The sequence below is a fragment of the Lithobates pipiens genome, unplaced genomic scaffold (genome assembly GCF_037356315.1).
Source record: "Lithobates pipiens isolate NorthernLeopardFrog02 unplaced genomic scaffold, aLitPip1_a1.2 Scaffold_22, whole genome shotgun sequence".
In the NCBI taxonomy this organism is placed as follows: domain Eukaryota; kingdom Metazoa; phylum Chordata; class Amphibia; order Anura; family Ranidae; genus Lithobates; species Lithobates pipiens.
The window spans coordinates 260,272,587-260,291,215 of record NW_027507784.1 but is presented as its reverse complement, the minus strand read 5'-3'; the positions used below and the strand labels follow the sequence as shown (position 1 = coordinate 260,291,215).

Sequence of the window (18,629 nt, the reverse complement as noted above, 5' to 3'; positions counted from 1 at the left end):
CTCCTATCCCACATTGGTCTCAGTTGACCCTGGACTAGAGCCGCATCTACATGGAGCCACTCGGCTCATCAACCGATCACTCGCAGACAACACTCTGAAAGCCTACCGGGTAGCCTGGAAAGCGTTCAATACATTTCTGGTTGCCTCCTCAGTAGGCACCCCAACAGATGCCAGGCATATACTAGCCTTCACCTCATACTGCCATAGTCAACTGGCCTTGTCCTTCAACACCATCCAGTTATACTTAGCTGGCATACAGCACTACCTCTCATTACAGGATCCTACCAAACCATCCATCTTCTTGTCTCACGCTATCCGAGCCATCCTGCGCGGCATTCAGAAACAGCAACCACCAGACAAGGTCAAACGGCTCCCCATCACCAGTTCCATCTTCAGGGACATGTCCACCATGCTTATCAGCTACCCCTTCGGTGTTCTCCCCAGTCTGGTCATACAGGCGGCCATTTATCTAGCCTACTATGGCTTTCTACGGCCCAGCGAGTTCACCCATAACAGCACACACACTCCAGTCCTTCGCAGACGTCATCTGCTCCGTCACCAGGACCACTTCATTCTCCACCTCTCGGTAACCAAGACTCAGCAGGCAGGCACCGGCGTAGATATCCACCTCTACAAAACCAACAACGCCTGGTGCCCGGTCGCTGTGCTTTCGCAGTTACTCTCTCTACTACCCGAGCTCCCGGACTCTAGTCCTCTGTTGCACTTCCCGGTCAAACCATTAACGAACCGCCAGTTCATTAAGCATGTAAGGATTCTCCTCCGCAATTTGCTCCTCAATCCCAGTGAGTACTCCGGCCATTCCTTCCGCATCGGAGCAGCTTCATCCGCATCCCGGCACGGGGACCCGGACCACGCCATCAAAAGATTGGGCAGGTGGAAGTCGGCCTGCTTCGCTCGATACATCCCTAACCCACAGGTAGAAATGTCTCGGGCATTCACCCAACTGGCTCAATAAAGATAAAGCTGAAAACAATAAAACTCTCTTACCCCTACCTAAGTGTTTTTGCCCCCTTATTTTGGTATACCGTCCATTAGACCAGGGCACACTTTCAGGTCCATTTCATATAGGGTGTCTTATGATAAACTTGTATTGTTCAGATACGTATCGGCCATAGGGCTTCGGCCATAAGTAAGAAGGCCAGTATGGTGGCCTGAATTTATGGGAGGAGCCCGGGGGGTATTTAACCAGCCCACTCGCCTCTGGTCTTTGTCGGTTTCCTGTGCGCAATACCCACCCTCCCATCCCCTTTTTTAGGGCATTTCTCAAAACATTTCTCTTCAAACACATTCATTTCTAATCACTGGGTATGCCCCCTTATTTTGATATACCGTCCATTAGACCAGGGCACACTTTCAGGTCCATTTCATATAGGGTGTCTTATGATAAACTTGTATTGTTCGTATCGGCCATAGGGCTTCGGCCATAAATATATATATATATATATATATATATACACACACACACACACACACACACACACACACACTATATAGCAGAAACCAAAATGATCATCATCTTATAGAAAAAGCCAAATAAATCCCTCACCAGATAAAAGCCACTGCAGTCGCTGAATATAGCGTTTCAAAACCTTTTCCAGTTGCTCAATGTATTCCTCTAGCTCCTTGGGCTGAAATTGAAGGTGTTTCACCACTCCCTGTAATTGACAAAAAGCATGATAGTTTAAAAGTTGGGTAAAATATGAATATGCATGCAAATCTTTCTTTACCAGGACAAAAATACATCTACACATATCACAGATAGTCATTTTTCATGATTAAACTAGGCTACAACCTAATTTCTAAGGCCATGTTCACATCTATCCATGCCCGCTTTTGTCCTTTTTTAAACATCCATTGTATTGCATTTAGGTGCATTTTCTTTGGTCTACTGGCCATTACAGTGCATAAAAATACCAGCCTCATTGAATAACATTGTATTTTATGACTCCTCCTTTTTTAATGATGTACACTTTAAAACACAAAGGTCCACTCTGCTGTGGATGTAACTAGACACAAAAAGTTGTATTAATGTATATATCCTTTTCTCAGGCATGTCATTTAATAAATAGGTCCGGAACTAATAATTTTCCTCCAAGACTATTGCAACGCAGAGAAAACCCCTAAAATTTGCTCCATCTGCCAAAATTATAACTGACATACAACATGTTGAATTTATTATCACAAAAAGAGCATACAGACATATGGACTGAGGACTCCAACACAAATTACCCTGATATTCCTTCACACAGTAATGTTAAAAGCTAAAATAATTATCCAGAATGGAACCTATGCAATCTTAAGGAAAGTTAGACTCAAGTTTAAATCCACACAAAAGTAGCCATATATGGTTTGTAAACCACAATGAACAATTCATAATAAGACGTAAAATATACATGAAAAAAGGAGTCAGCTGGACTGAGCATGCACTGGTGCCCACCATCTAAAGTCTGTAGTGACTTAACCACTTGCTTACTGGGCACTTAAACCCCCCTCAGTCCCAGACCAATTTTCAGCTTTCAGCGCTGATGCACTTTGAGTGACAATTACGCGGTCATACAACACTGTACCCAAATGAAATTTTTATCATTTTTTTCCCACAAATAGAGCTTTCTTTTGGTGGTATTTAGTTACAGCTCGGAGTTTTATTTTTTGCTAAACAAACAAAAAAAGATGCAAAAAAAAAAAAAAAAAAATCATGTTTTAATAGTTTGTTATAAAATTTTGCAAACGGGTCATTTTTCTCCTTCATTGAAGTGCGCTGATTAGGCGGCACTGATAGGCTGCATTGGTGGGCACTGATGGGCTGCATTGGTGGGCACTGATGGGCTGCATTGGTGGGCACTGATAGGCTGCACTGGTGGGCACTGATAGGCATAGTTAAGGCGGCACTAATAGGCACAGATAAGGCGGCACCGATGGGCACAGATAAGGCGGCACTGATGGGCAAAGATGGGCACAGATAAGATGGCACGGATGGGTGGCACGGATGGGTGGCACAGATGGGCACTGATAGGTACCACAGATAGATGGGACTGATGGGCACTGATAGGTGGCACTGATAGGTGGCTCTGATAGGTGGCACTGCTGGGCACTGATGGGCGGCACTGCTGGGCACTGATGGGCGGCACTGGGGTGCAGCACCTTTGAGGCAGATTTTGGGTGGCACTGTGGGTGGCACTGCTGGGTGGCACTGTGGGCACTGCTGGGTGGCACTGTGGGCACTATGGGCACTATGGGCACTGCTGGGTGGCACTGACAGGGGGGCACTTACTTTATTTCAGGATGGCACTGCGGGTGGCAGGTGGGCACTGGCAGGGGGCAGGTGTCCGCTTGAATTGCTGGCCGTGATCGGGACTGATGTCCCGAACACGGCCGCCGGCGATCGGCTTTTTTTTTTTCTCCTCGCGCTGTCAGCGCGAGGAGGAATACTAGCCGATTACCGGCTCCGTTTTATCACATGATCAGCTGTCATTGGCTGACAGCTGATCACGTGATAAGGGGTCGGGATCGACCCGTTACACGGATCGGTGATCAGGCGAGTCTCACGGACTCGCCGATCACAGAGCGCGCCGCGCGCGCCCCTCAGGGGGCGCGCAGGCCGCTCGTAACCGGGACGACGTCAATAGACGTAGTCCCGGCAATCTAGGTCCGCGCTAATGCCGTCATTCGGCAATAGCGCGGATCCCAAGTGGTTAAACAATGTGATTTCAGACAAGTACAACAATTGGGAAGCTGACTAAACAGGAATAAAGCTGGCCATACATTAAATTTCTTTTGTTCAGCCCACTGGGCTGGATCCATAGATTTCCAATCCACGCTTAAGGCTTTGTCTGAATCTTTTTTTGGCTGTTTTGTTTTTGCTGAAGGGGGATTGTATATACAATTACCAGGCTGCAACAGCGAGTTAAAGTGGTTCTAAAGTTAAAACATTTTTTTCCTTAATGCATTCCCTGCATTCAGGTAAAAAATGTTCTACCACTTGTGCGGCCCCTCCCCCTCAAACACTGACTTGAATCCTTTCTTGATCTAGCACTGTCCCCGACGGGTGCCCCGCTCTGCTCTCTTCCTGCATTCACCGGTTGCACTGAGAGCAGGGGGAGCCATTGGCTCTTGCTGCATCACTCAAATCCTGTGAGGAGGGAGTGTGGGGGAGATCAGGACCAAGCTGTGTGTGTCTATGTATGCACATAGCTTGGCTTGAGAGCCAGTCCACAAAGGTGCCACCACAGCATCTGGCTTGCTATGGCACATGCAAAAGAGAAGCGTGAACATTGGCTGTGGAGGAATGGGACTTCTCTGTGCAATGCCATTGCACAGAGCAGGTAATTATAACATATGTATTATTATAATTTTAAAAAATTGCCTTTACAACAATTATAAGTGTTTGGCTCACAGTTGTGCCACAGTCCTATTGACCTAAACCGGTGAGTTTCACAGGCAGTGTCACCGGTTAAACTTGTTATGAGGAGTTAAAGTGGTTGTAAACCCTGACATGGAAATTTATAGATAGGCAACTCCTATCCTCATATTGATTAGTGGTTCCAAATTAATAATAACTACTGCAGTAGGGAACAGACACAAAAGATACACTCCGCATCTTTCCAAGTAACTGTTCTGCTTTTTTATGACGCAATTGAAGGTTTTTATACACATGATTACGTAGGTATCACATTAAAATTACAATTGTATGTTTATGGTAACAAGGGGCGTAACATAGGCAGACTAATTCTAATCAGGAATCGAAAGAATGCAAACATGTACTGAAAACATTATTAGTGCCATGTGCACAGTAAGGGCAGTGTGCAATACATACAAAATAGAATACAATTATATACAGAACTTACACATTTCCTTTAGGGTCTCCTATCTTTTTATGAATATTTTGATCACTAACCATACCTGCTATTACCTTTAACCACTTGCCGACCAGCGCACGACGATGTACGTCGACAGAATGGCACGGGCAGGCAAATGGGCGTACATGTACGTCCCTTTAAATTTGCCACTCTGCCATCGGGAGCACGCCGCCGGCGGCGCGCTCCCGCGCTGGTTGGGACCCCCGTGAGTCCGGTCGCGGGACCCACGGACTCGATCGCCGGGGGCATCCCCGCGATCGTCTCACGGAGCAGCCGAATGAAGAAATGCCATTGTAAACAACATTTCTCCATTCTGCCTAGCAACTAGTGACGCTGATCTCTGCTCCATGTGATTGGAGCAGAGATCAGTGTTCACTAAATGAAAGCCCAACCCCCCCACAGTTAGTAACACATCCCTAGAAACACTTAACCCCTACACTGCCACCCACTGGTTAACCCCTTCACTGCCAGTGTCATTTACACAGAAATCACTGCATTTATATAGCAGTGATTACTGTATAAATGACAATGGTCCCAAAAATGTGTCAAAAATGTCCGATGGGTCCCCCACAATTTCGCAGTCACAATAAAAATCGCTGATCGCCGCCATTACTAGTAAAAAAAAAAATAATAAAAAATTATTAATAAAAATGCTATAAAACTATCCCTATTTTGTAAATGCTATAACTTTTGCGCAAACCAATCAATAATCGCTTATTGCAATTTTTTTTACCAAAAATATGTAGAAGAATACGTATCGGCCTAAACTGAGGGAAAAAAAGTTTTTTTATACATTTTTGGGGGATATTTATTATAACAAAAAGTAAAAAATAATGCGTTTTTTTCAAAATTGTCGCTCTATTTTTGTTTATAGCGCAAAAAATAAAAACCGCAGGGGTGATCAAATACCACCAAAAGAAAGCTCTATTTGTGGGAAAAAAAGGACGTCAATTTTGTTTGGGAGCCATGTCGCACGACCGCGCAATTGTCAGTTAAAGCGACGCAGTGCCAAATCGCAAAAAGTGGTCTGGTCTTTGACCAGCAAAATGGTCCGGTCTGAAAGTGGTTAACCTGGAACCTCCACCACACGCTTAGGTGAAGGTAGTCCTGGCCACACCACTTTTACCTACAGGTAAGCCTATAATAAGGCTTATCTATAGGTACTGTAAATACTGTATTTACCATATACGATTGCGCGACCTAATTGGTGCATGTGCACTAAAGAAAGGGCACAATTGTGCCCTTGCTATAGGGCCCGTGCCGTTCCCGCATGGATGTTGGCAAGGTTGGCCCAGCTTGTCAGAATACTCAGTGACTAAAGCCAATTGGCTGAAGTCAGTGTTCGGCCGACTTTTTTCCTGTCCAGATCCTTCAATTTCTCAGTTTCAGTTTGTCAAGCCGAGTTGTGTTGGCAGGGACACCCACAACTCAAATAATAGTGGATTCACAGGAATTGGAGCCATGCATTGCCGGCTTTAGAGGAGAGGCAATAAGGTCACTGAGCAGAGTACAGGGATCACTTTACGAGTGATGGTAGAAAAGGCTGGCTTCATGTTCCCTACAATCAAACACACCACTTCACTAGGAGAAAACTAATTCAGTAGTACAATGCTGGGTAATGATTTTAGCTAATTTTTTTTTCATATTTCTCCTCTAATGCCTCGTACACACAAGTGGAATTTCTGACAGAAAAACACAGACGGGAGCTTTTCATCATATATTCCGACCGTGTGTATGCCCCATCTGACTTTTTACGTCCAAAATTCTGATGGAACTAGAAAGAGAACATGTTCTATATTTTTCCGACGGAACCAATTCCTATCGGGAAAACCGCTCCTATGCTGTTCCGACGTACCAAAAAACAATGACGTAAGAAAAATGCTCTGAAGCGAGTACGAGAAGCGAGTACGAGATGGAAGCTATTGGCTACTGGCCATTGAACATCTGTTTTCTAGTGCCGTCGTACGTGTTGTACGTCACCGTGTTCTTGGCGGTCGGACTTTGGTGTGACCTTGTGTATGCTTGAGCAGAATTGCATCGGTACTAAAGAAAAACCTTCAGAGTTTATTCCGATGGGGAAAACGGTCGTGTGTACAGGGCATAATACCTTACAGTACCTCATCATTGCTGCTCTAATTTCTTCAATATTAAACTAAACTAATTTTTCGCTTTCTATGAAGCTCATCAGAGAAAAATCTAATTTTTTTTTTTTTTTTGCTGTAATAATTTCTTGGAAACACAGGCATATGCTAAAAGGCACTTTAAAATGTATGAAAAGCCCAAAAATTTTGGGAGTTTTGGATAGAGAAGAATTAGAACCCCATACATGTATTGTTGCTGTCTGATTCCCCACACATTCACCCTCTCTATTTCTTCTGGTGACCATAGTCACAGAAACAGAAAGATCAAATGTTACAGTTGTCACCAGAACAGCAAAAAATAAATTTGAGTGAAGCACCCTTCCCTGCTCTACAAAAAAATAAAAAGATTTGGCTATACCTAAAATTTATACATAAACTCTTATTGTATCTATTCAGATATGTATACACACTGATCCCACTGATACATCTACCATCAAATATTATTAGCCACCCATAATATACCGTATATTGTATATCAAAGTGCTCTAAAAAAAAAATCAAAGACTCACGTTAATCTCCACACTTGGGAAAATAGTACAGTATCTTGCAGAAACCTGTTTGTGTAATGCCGGCACCAACTTTTTCTGGTGAGTGCAGTCTGGACCAGATACCAGCTTGGTAAGCTGTAACTTCAGCTTCTTCAAACCATACTTTTTCAGCCACTTTTAGGAAACAGAATACAATATATGTTCATTAAATTTGAGCAGAATTTTGACTATATAATATAAATGTATCTACAGATTACCTTCAATGATCACTACAATATGATTGCATTTCAGCATTCTAGTAAAAAGTCTAAAGCTAATGTATGCAGAGCAGGACTTAGGGTGGTGGGGGCCCCTGGGCTTGAGTTACTTTCAGGCCCTACCTTCTATACATTACCGTATTTATCGGCATATAACACGTGCTGGCGTATAACACACACCCCAAGTTTAGGAGGGAATTTTAAGGAAAAAAACTTTAAGGAGGGAAGTTTAAGGAAAAGACTTACATTTAAATGCCCATCAAATGCAGCCTTATCAGTGTCCATCTGCAGCCTTGTCAGTGTCATTTGAAGCCTTGTCATTGTAGTCTGGAAGTTTAAAATGGTGCAGCTGAGATACAGAGTCCTGTGTATCTCGGCGGTCCTCTCGGTGGCTCTCAGGTCCTCTCGGCGGCTCTCAGGTCCTCTTGGCGGCTCTTGGGTCCTCTAGGTGGCTCTCGCCGGCTCTCAGGCCCTCTCAGCGGCTCTTGGGTCCTCTCGGTGGCTCTCGGGTCCTCTCGGCAGCTCTCGGGTCCTCTCGCAGTCCCAATCGGAGCCGAAAGTAGCCAAGTTTACTCGGCTCGGCTCACAGTTAAGCCCAGTACCCGTGTTATGTCCATCATAGGGTGGGACTGGGCGTGACTGTGAGCCGAGCCAAACCAAGTACACTCGGCTATGTACCATGGCAGGGCCCCCAGGGCCCCCTATTGGGCGGGGCCCATGGGCTTGAGCCCAGTCAAGCCAAATGGTAAGTCCGGCCCTGAATGTATGTATATTATTGATCAACACTGGCCATAGGTAGAGAGATGTCTCACTGAGTGCCATGCACAGTGCAATCAACACAATAATTTCCCTGCTCCAGCTGATGGTTAAATGCCACAAACATGACGTAGTGTTAGATTGCTTCCTGATCACACAGAGATTTTTACACTTACTAAAAACAAGGCATTTGCAAACTTGCATTGGTAGACTGCCATTATGAGAGATATTTTAAGAGAGTAAGAGGGAAAAGCAGCAGTAGTAGTCAATCAGGTGTGCTGCAGTGCAATGGACATGTTATTAGGAGAAGAAAGCAGAGTGACAGAGAGGTGAGTTTATTCTAGTGCCGTACAATGCCAGGGAGAAGAGGGGACCTGTAAGTAAATGTGAAACTGCAGCAAAGAAAGCTCAGATCCCTCCCCTATTATAATGAGCTGTGCTGTGTGGGGACAGAGCTGTGTAAGGACGGGTTCACATATGTGTGGCCGCAGTTTCCAGCATGGGGTCTGGTGTGTTTCTGTTTACCGGATCAGGTGCGATTCATATCTGAATTTTTTCCAAAAAATGCACAGGACCCTTTTGGAATTTGCACCGCCGCCCCCCCGGACATGTGTGAACTGGCTGCATTGGCAGCCGGTCAACACTCACATGTCATGAGAATTGGATGTGGTGAAAACCGCGTCCAATTCACACATATGTGAACCCGGCCTTAGGCTTCATTCACACAGTTTTTAATTACGGATCTGAATGCAGCTGTATTGTTTTCAATGGAACCATTCCCACAGGTGCGGCAAACAGAATCCAAAAATCTGCATCTAAGAACATACGCTTTACACGTATAGCACATGCTTACATGTTTGTAAGCGAGTAAATCAGGTCTAAACAAAGGGGGGAAATAAACGAGCACTATGTACATATTCACATCTTTACGCAAGTAGTTTACTGATCATTACACATAAACTTTTATCCTAGAAAACATGTGTGTAATAACATCTGTAAAAAATGTTTACGGTCAAGTGAATGAAGACTAATCTAAGGACTAGTTTGACAGAAATACAAATCCCTTTTGGCAGGGAAAACAGCTCTCATATATTGTATATACAGGTGCATCTCATAAAATTTGAATATCATCAAAAAGTTAATTTATTTTAGTAATTCAATTAAAAAAGTGAAACTCATATACAGTATTATATAGATTCATTACACACAGAGTAATATATTTCAAGTATTTCTTTCTTTTAAATTTGATGATTATGGCTTACAGCTAGTGAAAACCCAAAACTCAGTATCTCAGAAGATTAATATATTACATAAGACCAATAAAAAAAGGATAGAGGCGATCAGCCTATGGCACTGCTGGGGTGTTATGGAAGCCCAAGTTGCTTTGACAGCGGCCTTCAGCTAAACTGCATTGTTGGGTCTGGTGTCTCATCCTCTTCTTGACAATACCTCACAGATTCTCTATGGGGTTTAGGTCAGGAAAGTTTGCTGGCCAATCAAGCTCAGTGATACCATGATCATTAAACTGGGTATTGATACTTTTATCAGTGTGGGCAGGTACCAAGTCATGCTGGAAAATGAAATCAGCATCTCCATAAAGATGGTCAGCAGAGAGAAGCTCTAGAATTTCCTGCACTGACCTTGGACTTGATAAAACACAGTGGACTAACACCAGCAGATGGCATGGCTCCCTAAATCATCACTGACTATAGAAACTTCACACTGGACTCCATGCAACTTGGATTCTGTGCCTCTCCACTCTTACTCCAGACTCCCAGACCTTGCTTTCCAAATGAAATGCACAATTTTCCATGGTCTTTGACTGGGCTTAGAAAAATGATTGCCTTCTTAAACTTGTAGAGACTGGGAAAAAACTTCCCATGTACTTCAATTTGCTGAAGTACTATTGCATTGGATTCAACTTCTGTTTCTTATTGAAGAGTTATTCTCCCTGCGGATGGTGCCAAGTCAACAGGTAACCATAACATCCAGACAGATTGGGCCTAAGGAGGTATGTCAATGCATTAAGCAGCATTTGAAACAGAACAATTACTATGCTGATAACTCCTGATGGATGCGTTTGTGTCTTTGCCACATTCAGTGTTATATCCATAACCTAGTCCCAAAATACCAACCAAGCCACTCTCTTCGGTCATCCCAAGACCTCCTGCTCTGTAGCTCCCTTGTCACCTCCTCCCATGCTTGCCTCCAGGATTTCTCCAGAGCTTCTCCCATCCTTTGAAACTCCCTACCCCAATCTGTCCGACTGTCCCCTAATCTATCCATCTTTAGACGATCCCTGAAAACCATTCTCTTCAAAGAAGCCTATCCTGCTTCTAACTAACACTGTTTTACTTCCTCCATCAGCTCATCCCCCCACAGCTATTACCTTTTGTATCAATTGCCCCTTCCTTTTTAGATTGTAAGCTCTAACGAGCAGGGCCCTCTGATTCCTCTTGTACCAAATTGTAATGTAACTGTAATGTCCGCCCTCATGTTGTAAAGCGCTGAGCAAACTGTTGGCGCTATATAAAACCTGTATTATAATAATAATAATAATAATAATGTGGCAAAGACACATAAACATCCAACAGGACTTATCAGTAGGTGATGTTTTTCAGTGAAAAAATTTACAATCTGATTATTGTCTTTACATCAAAGTTTCGTAAATCAGCATCAAAGTTATGGAATAATGTATGTCTTACCGCTTTGGATGAACAGCATTCCTCTTCTTTAGGCAGTGCAATGAAGGGAATACTTTTCCTCACAGTTTTTGTTGCTGGATAGTCTTTGTACACCACCCCTGTGGGATAAAGGCAAAATATGGATCCTGTTAAAGTAGAACTCCTTCCAAAAAAACTTTATTCATTGTTTGCTAAAGTAGGGACAAGATAGAACCATCATCAGAATTACATTCTTGTGTTCCTGTTGAATATATTACCCTTTACTTCACAGGAAAAGGAGTGTGCAAGAATATCCACAGTGAAACAAACGGTAATACAAATTGTTCTAAAGCAGAGTATACATAGATTGAAATTTAGCTGGTTCAGCAGGAACTGGAAAAATTTCCAATGATGAATGGCCGTTCCCATTCATGAGAAGTTAATCTATCAGCACTAGTAAAATACTTTTATTTTTCTATTGTCAAAAATGCTGTTGCACTTTATCTTTTGTAGCTAAGCTACCAGGCTAAATTGAAAAAATTAATGATGATTTTATTATTTAGTGGGTTAAGCATTGTAAATGCAAGTCTAAGTTTTTTTTTATGCCTGTGATTCTAGAGGAAGCTCAATCAACCACCTTTCAAGGCCTATGATCCTAGAGGAGGCTTAAGCAGCTCTCTGGTGCTGTCCATAGATGGACTGAAAGTCAGCTGGTTCAGCAAGAACGGACTGAATTTCGATCCATATTACCAGCATTTAATTTTAAGAACAAAATAAGAAAAGGCTTTAATTTTAAGCCTTTAATTTTTTTTTTTTAGCAGCTTAGTAGATGATCCCTACGTATGCTTATGTGGTAGTGCAATACATTTTTGCGATTTGCGGGAACATGCAGGCTTTGTGGAATGAGGGAGCCCAAGTTTGCGAAGGCATGAGAAACAGACTCCTTGGGGTGACAGAGGATTACAGTATCTGGAACTAGTGAGAGAAGTTCCTGCGCTGTCTGTGCTCAGTGAAATATATAGAATCATAAAAAATAATCTACATGATCTAACACATAATCAACAATATCTGTTATAACAAATGACAAAACATTGCAATAAAAATGTGCTGTGATTCTTCAATATCATGATGATTCCATTAAAGTGTCATAGTGATGCTTCTCCTTGATGCTATGTATTCTTGGGTCCTTTTGCAGGTTTAGAAGCATGAGGAAGCCTATGCACCACAAGACGTGTTGCTGATATAGAAAGGGCCAACAGAGGGCGCCAATGAGATAGTGTGAATGAGTGTAATGTGTGGAACTGCATGGGAAAGGAATATAATTGATGGGAGACTGCATCTCTCAGATAATACAGCTTGCTGATAGAGTCAGGGGCTGGGGCTTTAAGAGACAGGCAGAGTTCTGAGGAAAGTGGGAGTTCAGGTGGGTAAATGTCCCTCTCTCACATTTTTGTTGAGTTTTTGTCTGTTGACAAAGACTGGAATTGATTTTCTTTCTTTTTTTTCTTTTTTTTTTTTCCTTTGTTTCAATATATTTTATTTTCAATAAAAGAGACAACAGTAAACAGAAATACAGAGATACAATAAGGGCCATCGACCCTAATACGACTAGCATAGTCACATGGGTAACATATAAGTCGAGACAAGCCAAGCTGGTAAATTCACAAGTAACTCACAAATAACAGACATAACCTGTAGAGCAAAAATGGTCAGTGTTTCAGGATAACGAATAAACTCTCGGTGTCCATTAATTAATGACCATGTCTTGAGGAGGGTCAAAGGGGTAGAGAGGGGGAAACTCCGCCACCTTGATAGGGAACAAACTGTGGCAGGGCTTCCCAAACCCCATCACCCCCACCCAAAAATTACTAAGAAGTGTTCAAACTTGTATATACCCCAACCAGGCCTAAAACATAAAATGACTCAACATGTCAAGTGGCCTATGAGCACGCAAAAAACTTTGGGCCTGATTCAAATCTGGTTAATTATTAATTAATAAATCCTGGTAGAAAAAAGGTGCAACTCATAACTGTTGTTTAGGTCACCAGATAGCTTCTATAATTAGAGGGATATGTACAGTCCAGATCTGGGGCTGTATCTGACCCGGTTTTGGATAGGCCTTTTTGGAGAAATTCCAAGGCCCAGTAACTAACATAAAGAGGTAGGAGAAAGAGAAAGAAAGAAGAAGAAAGAGACGAAAAGGGAAGTAAGATAAGAAAGGTAGTCGACTGGGAGGGTATGAGTGAGTATTAATTACTCCTACAAATGTCACCCAGGGTTCCCAAGTTTGGATGAATTTGTCGGAGCGGTCCAGGATTACACTTGCCATCTTCTCTCGGTTCATAATCCAGGAGATCTTTCTTCTAGCTAGAAGGGTTGAGACAGAAGTTTTTTTCCAGGCTTTAGCCAGGGTAAGCTTGGCTCCTAGGATGATAAAAAAGATGAGGCGTTGTGTAACCCTGGAGGCTTCCTTTACTGGAAAGTTAAAGAGCACTATGAGGGGGGGCGGTTGGATAGACATTGTGGTGATTTTGTGGATCCATGAAAAGATCTTGTGCCAAAAATGGTGTATTCTGGGGCAAGTCCACCATACATATCACCCCTTAGGTCAGTGGTCATCAACCCTGTCCTCAGGGCCCACTAACAGGCCAGGTTCACCTGTGATGTATTTAAGTTATCTTGCAAACCTGTCTTGTTAGTGGGTCCTGAGTAGGGATGAGCCGAACACCCCCAACCTTTGAACGGACCAAAAATTCCTACGAACTTTAGAACCCAATAAAGTCTATGGGACTTACGTTCGAAATCAAAAGTGCTAATTTTAAAGGCTAATATGCAAGATATGCAACAGACAACACCAGCAATAAGGGGTATCTTCATGTGTATACTGTGCTGGAGGCACACAACACCCACTTTAACTCCTGCAGGTGCCTGTATTAGAGAACACTAGCAATAAAGGGTAGATACAGGTGTATACTGTGCTGTGCTGGAGGCACACAATACCCACTAACTCCTGCAGATGCCTGCATTAGAGAACACCAGAATAAAAGGGTAGATACAGGTGTATACTGTGCTGGAGGCACACAACACCCACTAACTCCTGCAGATGCCTGTATTAGAGAACACCAGCAAAAAAGGGTAGATACAGGTGTATACTGTGCTGGAGGCACACAACACCCACTTTAACTCCTGCAGATGCCTGAGAAAAGAACACTGTCCCTGCCTATCTTGCTCTTTCCCTGCACGCCGGAACACACTACACAAGCCCGCCGCGCTGGCGGCCTTATACAGTGTGGGGCGTGTACTAAACCCCCTGAGCTATAATTGGCCCCAGGCATCCTGCCTGTGGCCAATCGTGGCTCTCCTCGCTGCCGGCGCTGTGACTGGCCAAGCATGCGGGGTCACAGTGCATGCTTGGCCAATCATGAGCCAGCAATGCACTGCGATGGCGTAGTGCATTGTGGTCTGTTCGTGCCACACGAATTTGGTGCGAACGGTCCACGAAGTTCTGAATTCGTGGAACAGGCGAACAGCCGATGTTCCAGTCGAACATGCGTTCGAGACAAACACCGAGCTCATCCCTAGTCCCGAGAACAGGGTTGATGACCACTGCCTTAGGTTACACCCCCAATAACAGAGTGGAATTGATTTTCATCATAGTTTTCATCAATTGACTTAATTTGACTTTTATTCTCATTTCGTTTTTGTCACTGAAAACATGCAACTGACAAAAACTATGACAAAAATTGTTTTGTTGATGAAATTAACACTGCCACGAGCAAAGCACAAGTTTGCTTTCGAGCACCCAATTCCATTCCCACTGTAACTAAGATGTCAGAATTAAAATTGTACCTCTATGTTTAAACATGTAACCCACTGTACTTGAACTCACATATGTAGAATTATTTGGTTAATAAACTAGCCAGTCAGTGTGCAGACAAAAATAATTCACTTACCAATATTTCTTCCATTTTCAGTGTAAAAAACATCAAAAGATGCTCTCTGCTGTTTCTTTTGTTTTACTTTCTTGTCACTAGCCAGATCCCAGTCTTTAAATGCCTGAGCTAAAATAAAATCAATGGACTTTCATTTTTCTATTATATTTCCAGACTTATTTGAGGCAACATCCTTTTCAAAAAGACAATATATGATTACAATTTAAATTATAATTATATATACTGTATATATATATATATATATATTGTAAATCCAGTCACCGATCACTTGCTATTTTCCAGCAGATTTGGTGTGTGTACAAGTAATTAGTGCCATTAACAATAAAAAGTCCTCTCACTGTTTATACATCCAAAAGTCTGGACCAAGTTCATATAAATATTTTACTATTTTTCTCTTGTTATAGAATTTAGTTGGTGAATGTTAAAGTATATCTAAATCCAAGAACAAAAATGTACATATTGCACTTTACCAGTCCCTAGATGTGGTACCTGCATGTGTTTTAGGTCATCTTCTGCCAGTACAGAGTACCAGCTGATCCTGTCAGAAATCCAGTGTCAGTGTGCCTGTAACTTTCTGTGCATTAAACTAAAATCTAAAACAATATTAGCCTTCCCAGTTATCTTCTTTCATCTACAGAAGGTCTTTCCACTATGTGATGGAGATGAAGAAGTGCATGTGTTTGTAGCCCAAATCAGGAGAGCAGACTAGGTTGCCAACACTGTTTCTCCATAGATATAGTGCAGTCTATGAGTGTGGTCACTCTAGGACAGGAAGTGTGGCACTGACAGGTGAAAATAAAGGGGAAAAAAAACCTGGGGAAAAAAAAACAAATGCAGTCACCACATCTAAGGACTGGCAAGCTGCAATATATTTTACAGTATATTACAGTTTTGGGTAAGGGTTATAGATATATTTTAAATGTGGGGAAATTCCCTCACCATAGTTACATCCTACCAGTAGTTACACTAGGGATGAGCCCAATTACACTAGAGATGGGCCTGAACCTGCCCGAGCTTTCCCACTGGGACGCTGTCAAAGTGGATAGCCAATCATAGGTGGTGGAGGCATATCCTGTCTTTCAGCTGCACATATGCAAACCCATCTGAGCTCATTCCTAGGTACCACCCATCTTGAGATCCTACTTTTCTGTGAAAAAAGCAGTGTTTCCCACTCTCCAGCTCCAATGTCATAATTATAAAATATAACAAAGATTCAGTAAAGAGAATGAGAATATTCATATTGTCACAGCAGGTATATGTCTGAGAAGTTTAAGATCAGAGCCCTCAGTGACAAATGTTTTGTCAATTACTTGAAACTATGAAGATTTTAAAATGAATGTAACTGCATTGTTATTAGATCTCTTAAACCCACAAAAATTAGGTAATTGAATGCAAAGTTGGAATTAAGGCTTGAATACCTGGAGGGATGTCTGCTTTGGCACTATTTGGTCGCCACAACAATGCTTTCATGTTGGTGTCCTTCTTCCCATCTTGATCATTCTTAATGCCCTAGACATTTGAGTAAATTGTCATTTATTTAATGCATTAACAAATAAGACACCATTCATTTTTTTGTAAATAAACAGTGCATTTACAGACTACTTCAAGGTCACAATTCATCAAACTGGATTCATCCAAAATATTCAAGTCATTCATTCACAAAAATAATAGTTCAGCTTCTGCTTGTTTTAAGTAGTAACATAGAGGAGTCTTCTCTCCTTTAGTATTAATATAGGGGGACCTTCCCTCCTTTAGTATTAACATAGAGGGGTCTTCCCTCCTTTAGTATTAATATAGAGGGGTCTTCCTTCTTTAGTTCTAACACAGAGGGGTCTTCCCTCCTTTAAGTGGTAACATAGAGATGTCTTTCTCCCTTTAGTGGTAACATAGAGGTGTCTTTCCACCTTTAGTACTAAATAGGGTTGCACCGATACCGATTCTAATATCAGTATTGGTGTTGATACAGAGCATTTGTATGAGTACTCGTTCAAATGCTCTGATGCTTGACCCGATACTTGGGCAGCCTCAGGGATGATCGATGCGGCGGTGGGGGCAGTTACATGCACTGATCTCTCTGCATAGCTTTTCTGACAGCTGCTTCTCCTCCTCTCACTCCCGCAGCTGTCATGGAGAGTGGTGCTTGTAACTGCCCCCACTGCCGCACACCAATCACCCCCCCCGCTGTCCCCCTCTGTGCTCCCCGGTGTTCTCAGGGTACCCCTCTGTGCTCCCTGTGTCCTTCTCCTGGCCCGATCAGTTTCATCCTCCGGGTCCCCCTGCATCCTCCCCGGCTTTCCGTGTCCTCCTCCCCATTTCCCAGATCTTTCAGGATGGAGAGCAGAGGAAGGAGCCGGTAAATATGTAATTTACCGGCTCTTTCCTTTTCCAAACGAGCAGAGTCAGTAACCACTGACTCTGTCCATTCATAGCTGAAACATCCTAATCTGTCTTTTATGATGCTTCAGTTTATGAACGGGGAGGAGCCTTTATCTCCTGTCCATTCACCTTCAGTGCAGCTGAGGCTGAAGAGAAAGGGTCTGGGGAATCTGTGTCCTCAGTCCCTTTTCCTGTCTCAAAGGGGGGGAACATTGCTACCTTCTTTTGCTCACTCCTGAGATGAACTATGAACCATGGACTATGGGATATGTAGTGTAAATAGAGCAGTGCACATGACTGCAAATAACATGCACTGCTCGCTCCAAATGGTATTTAGGAGGGAAAAGAGAGGTTAGGGAGCGCACAATGGATGCTATAAGTATTCAGAAAAACAAAGTAAGAAACAATTAAATGGAAAATATATTACAAGGCCATTAAGTAGTAGATGTGTATAGATTCTTTTTTTATAACAATTCCTATGTGGGGGCTGGCATACTTTTGTCCAGGTGGTGCAATGTGCTTTTTCAGCGCATCACAGTTTACAGTTTTTTTTTTTACTTTATTGTGTGTACAAATGCATGTTTGCTCAAGTCTCCTCACAGTGGTGTGCTGCACTGCAGTGACCTGCAGTGACATTTGTTGCGCTGTGGAAAAAATGTAGCATGGCTTCATTTTTCAGCAGCGCACATCACCTCAGTGTTGTGATGTAAACGGGGCATATAGAAAACAACCGTTTTCTATGTGCCCTAGCAGTGACTTGCACTTTTCTAAGCAGAAAAATCGCAGACCACCGTATATAATGTGAATGAACTGTAAATTGCAATGTAGAATCAGATGTATTATTTGCTTTACCATACATGTCTTCTACAATGCAGTAATGTCAGATGACGTAATACACATACCATTCTAGCAAGTGTGAGCGCAGTAGGTTTTGGAAGCGGCAGTGATTTTGGCCTGCATTTCTCTTTCTGATATGGCACCACTGATCCTTCCGCTGGTGGTATCTGGTTCTCTTCTTTATTGACAGGGCGGCGTTTTAACGTTTCAATCAAAAAAGCACACTGCAAGGTAAAGAACAACGGAAGTTAACGAATTTGTTTATTTTCAAAGTGCATGTC

General features: G+C 42.7%; 1 protein-coding gene across 1 annotated transcript in view; it reads right to left on the bottom strand.

The window, feature by feature from the left end:
• VWA3A (von Willebrand factor A domain containing 3A) overlaps positions 1-18,629 on the bottom strand; it is a 124,408-nt gene that overhangs the window by 17,412 nt on the left and 88,367 nt on the right. The window contains exons 22-27 of the mRNA XM_077448997.1: positions 18,414-18,572; positions 16,554-16,644; positions 15,136-15,243; positions 11,225-11,322; positions 7,528-7,680; positions 1,568-1,676 (exon numbers count right to left, since the gene is read on the bottom strand). Of these exons, the coding sequence (XP_077305123.1) occupies positions 1,568-1,676; positions 7,528-7,680; positions 11,225-11,322; positions 15,136-15,243; positions 16,554-16,644; positions 18,414-18,572 (718 nt within the window). The remainder of the gene's footprint in view (positions 1-1,567; positions 1,677-7,527; positions 7,681-11,224; positions 11,323-15,135; positions 15,244-16,553; positions 16,645-18,413; positions 18,573-18,629) is intronic.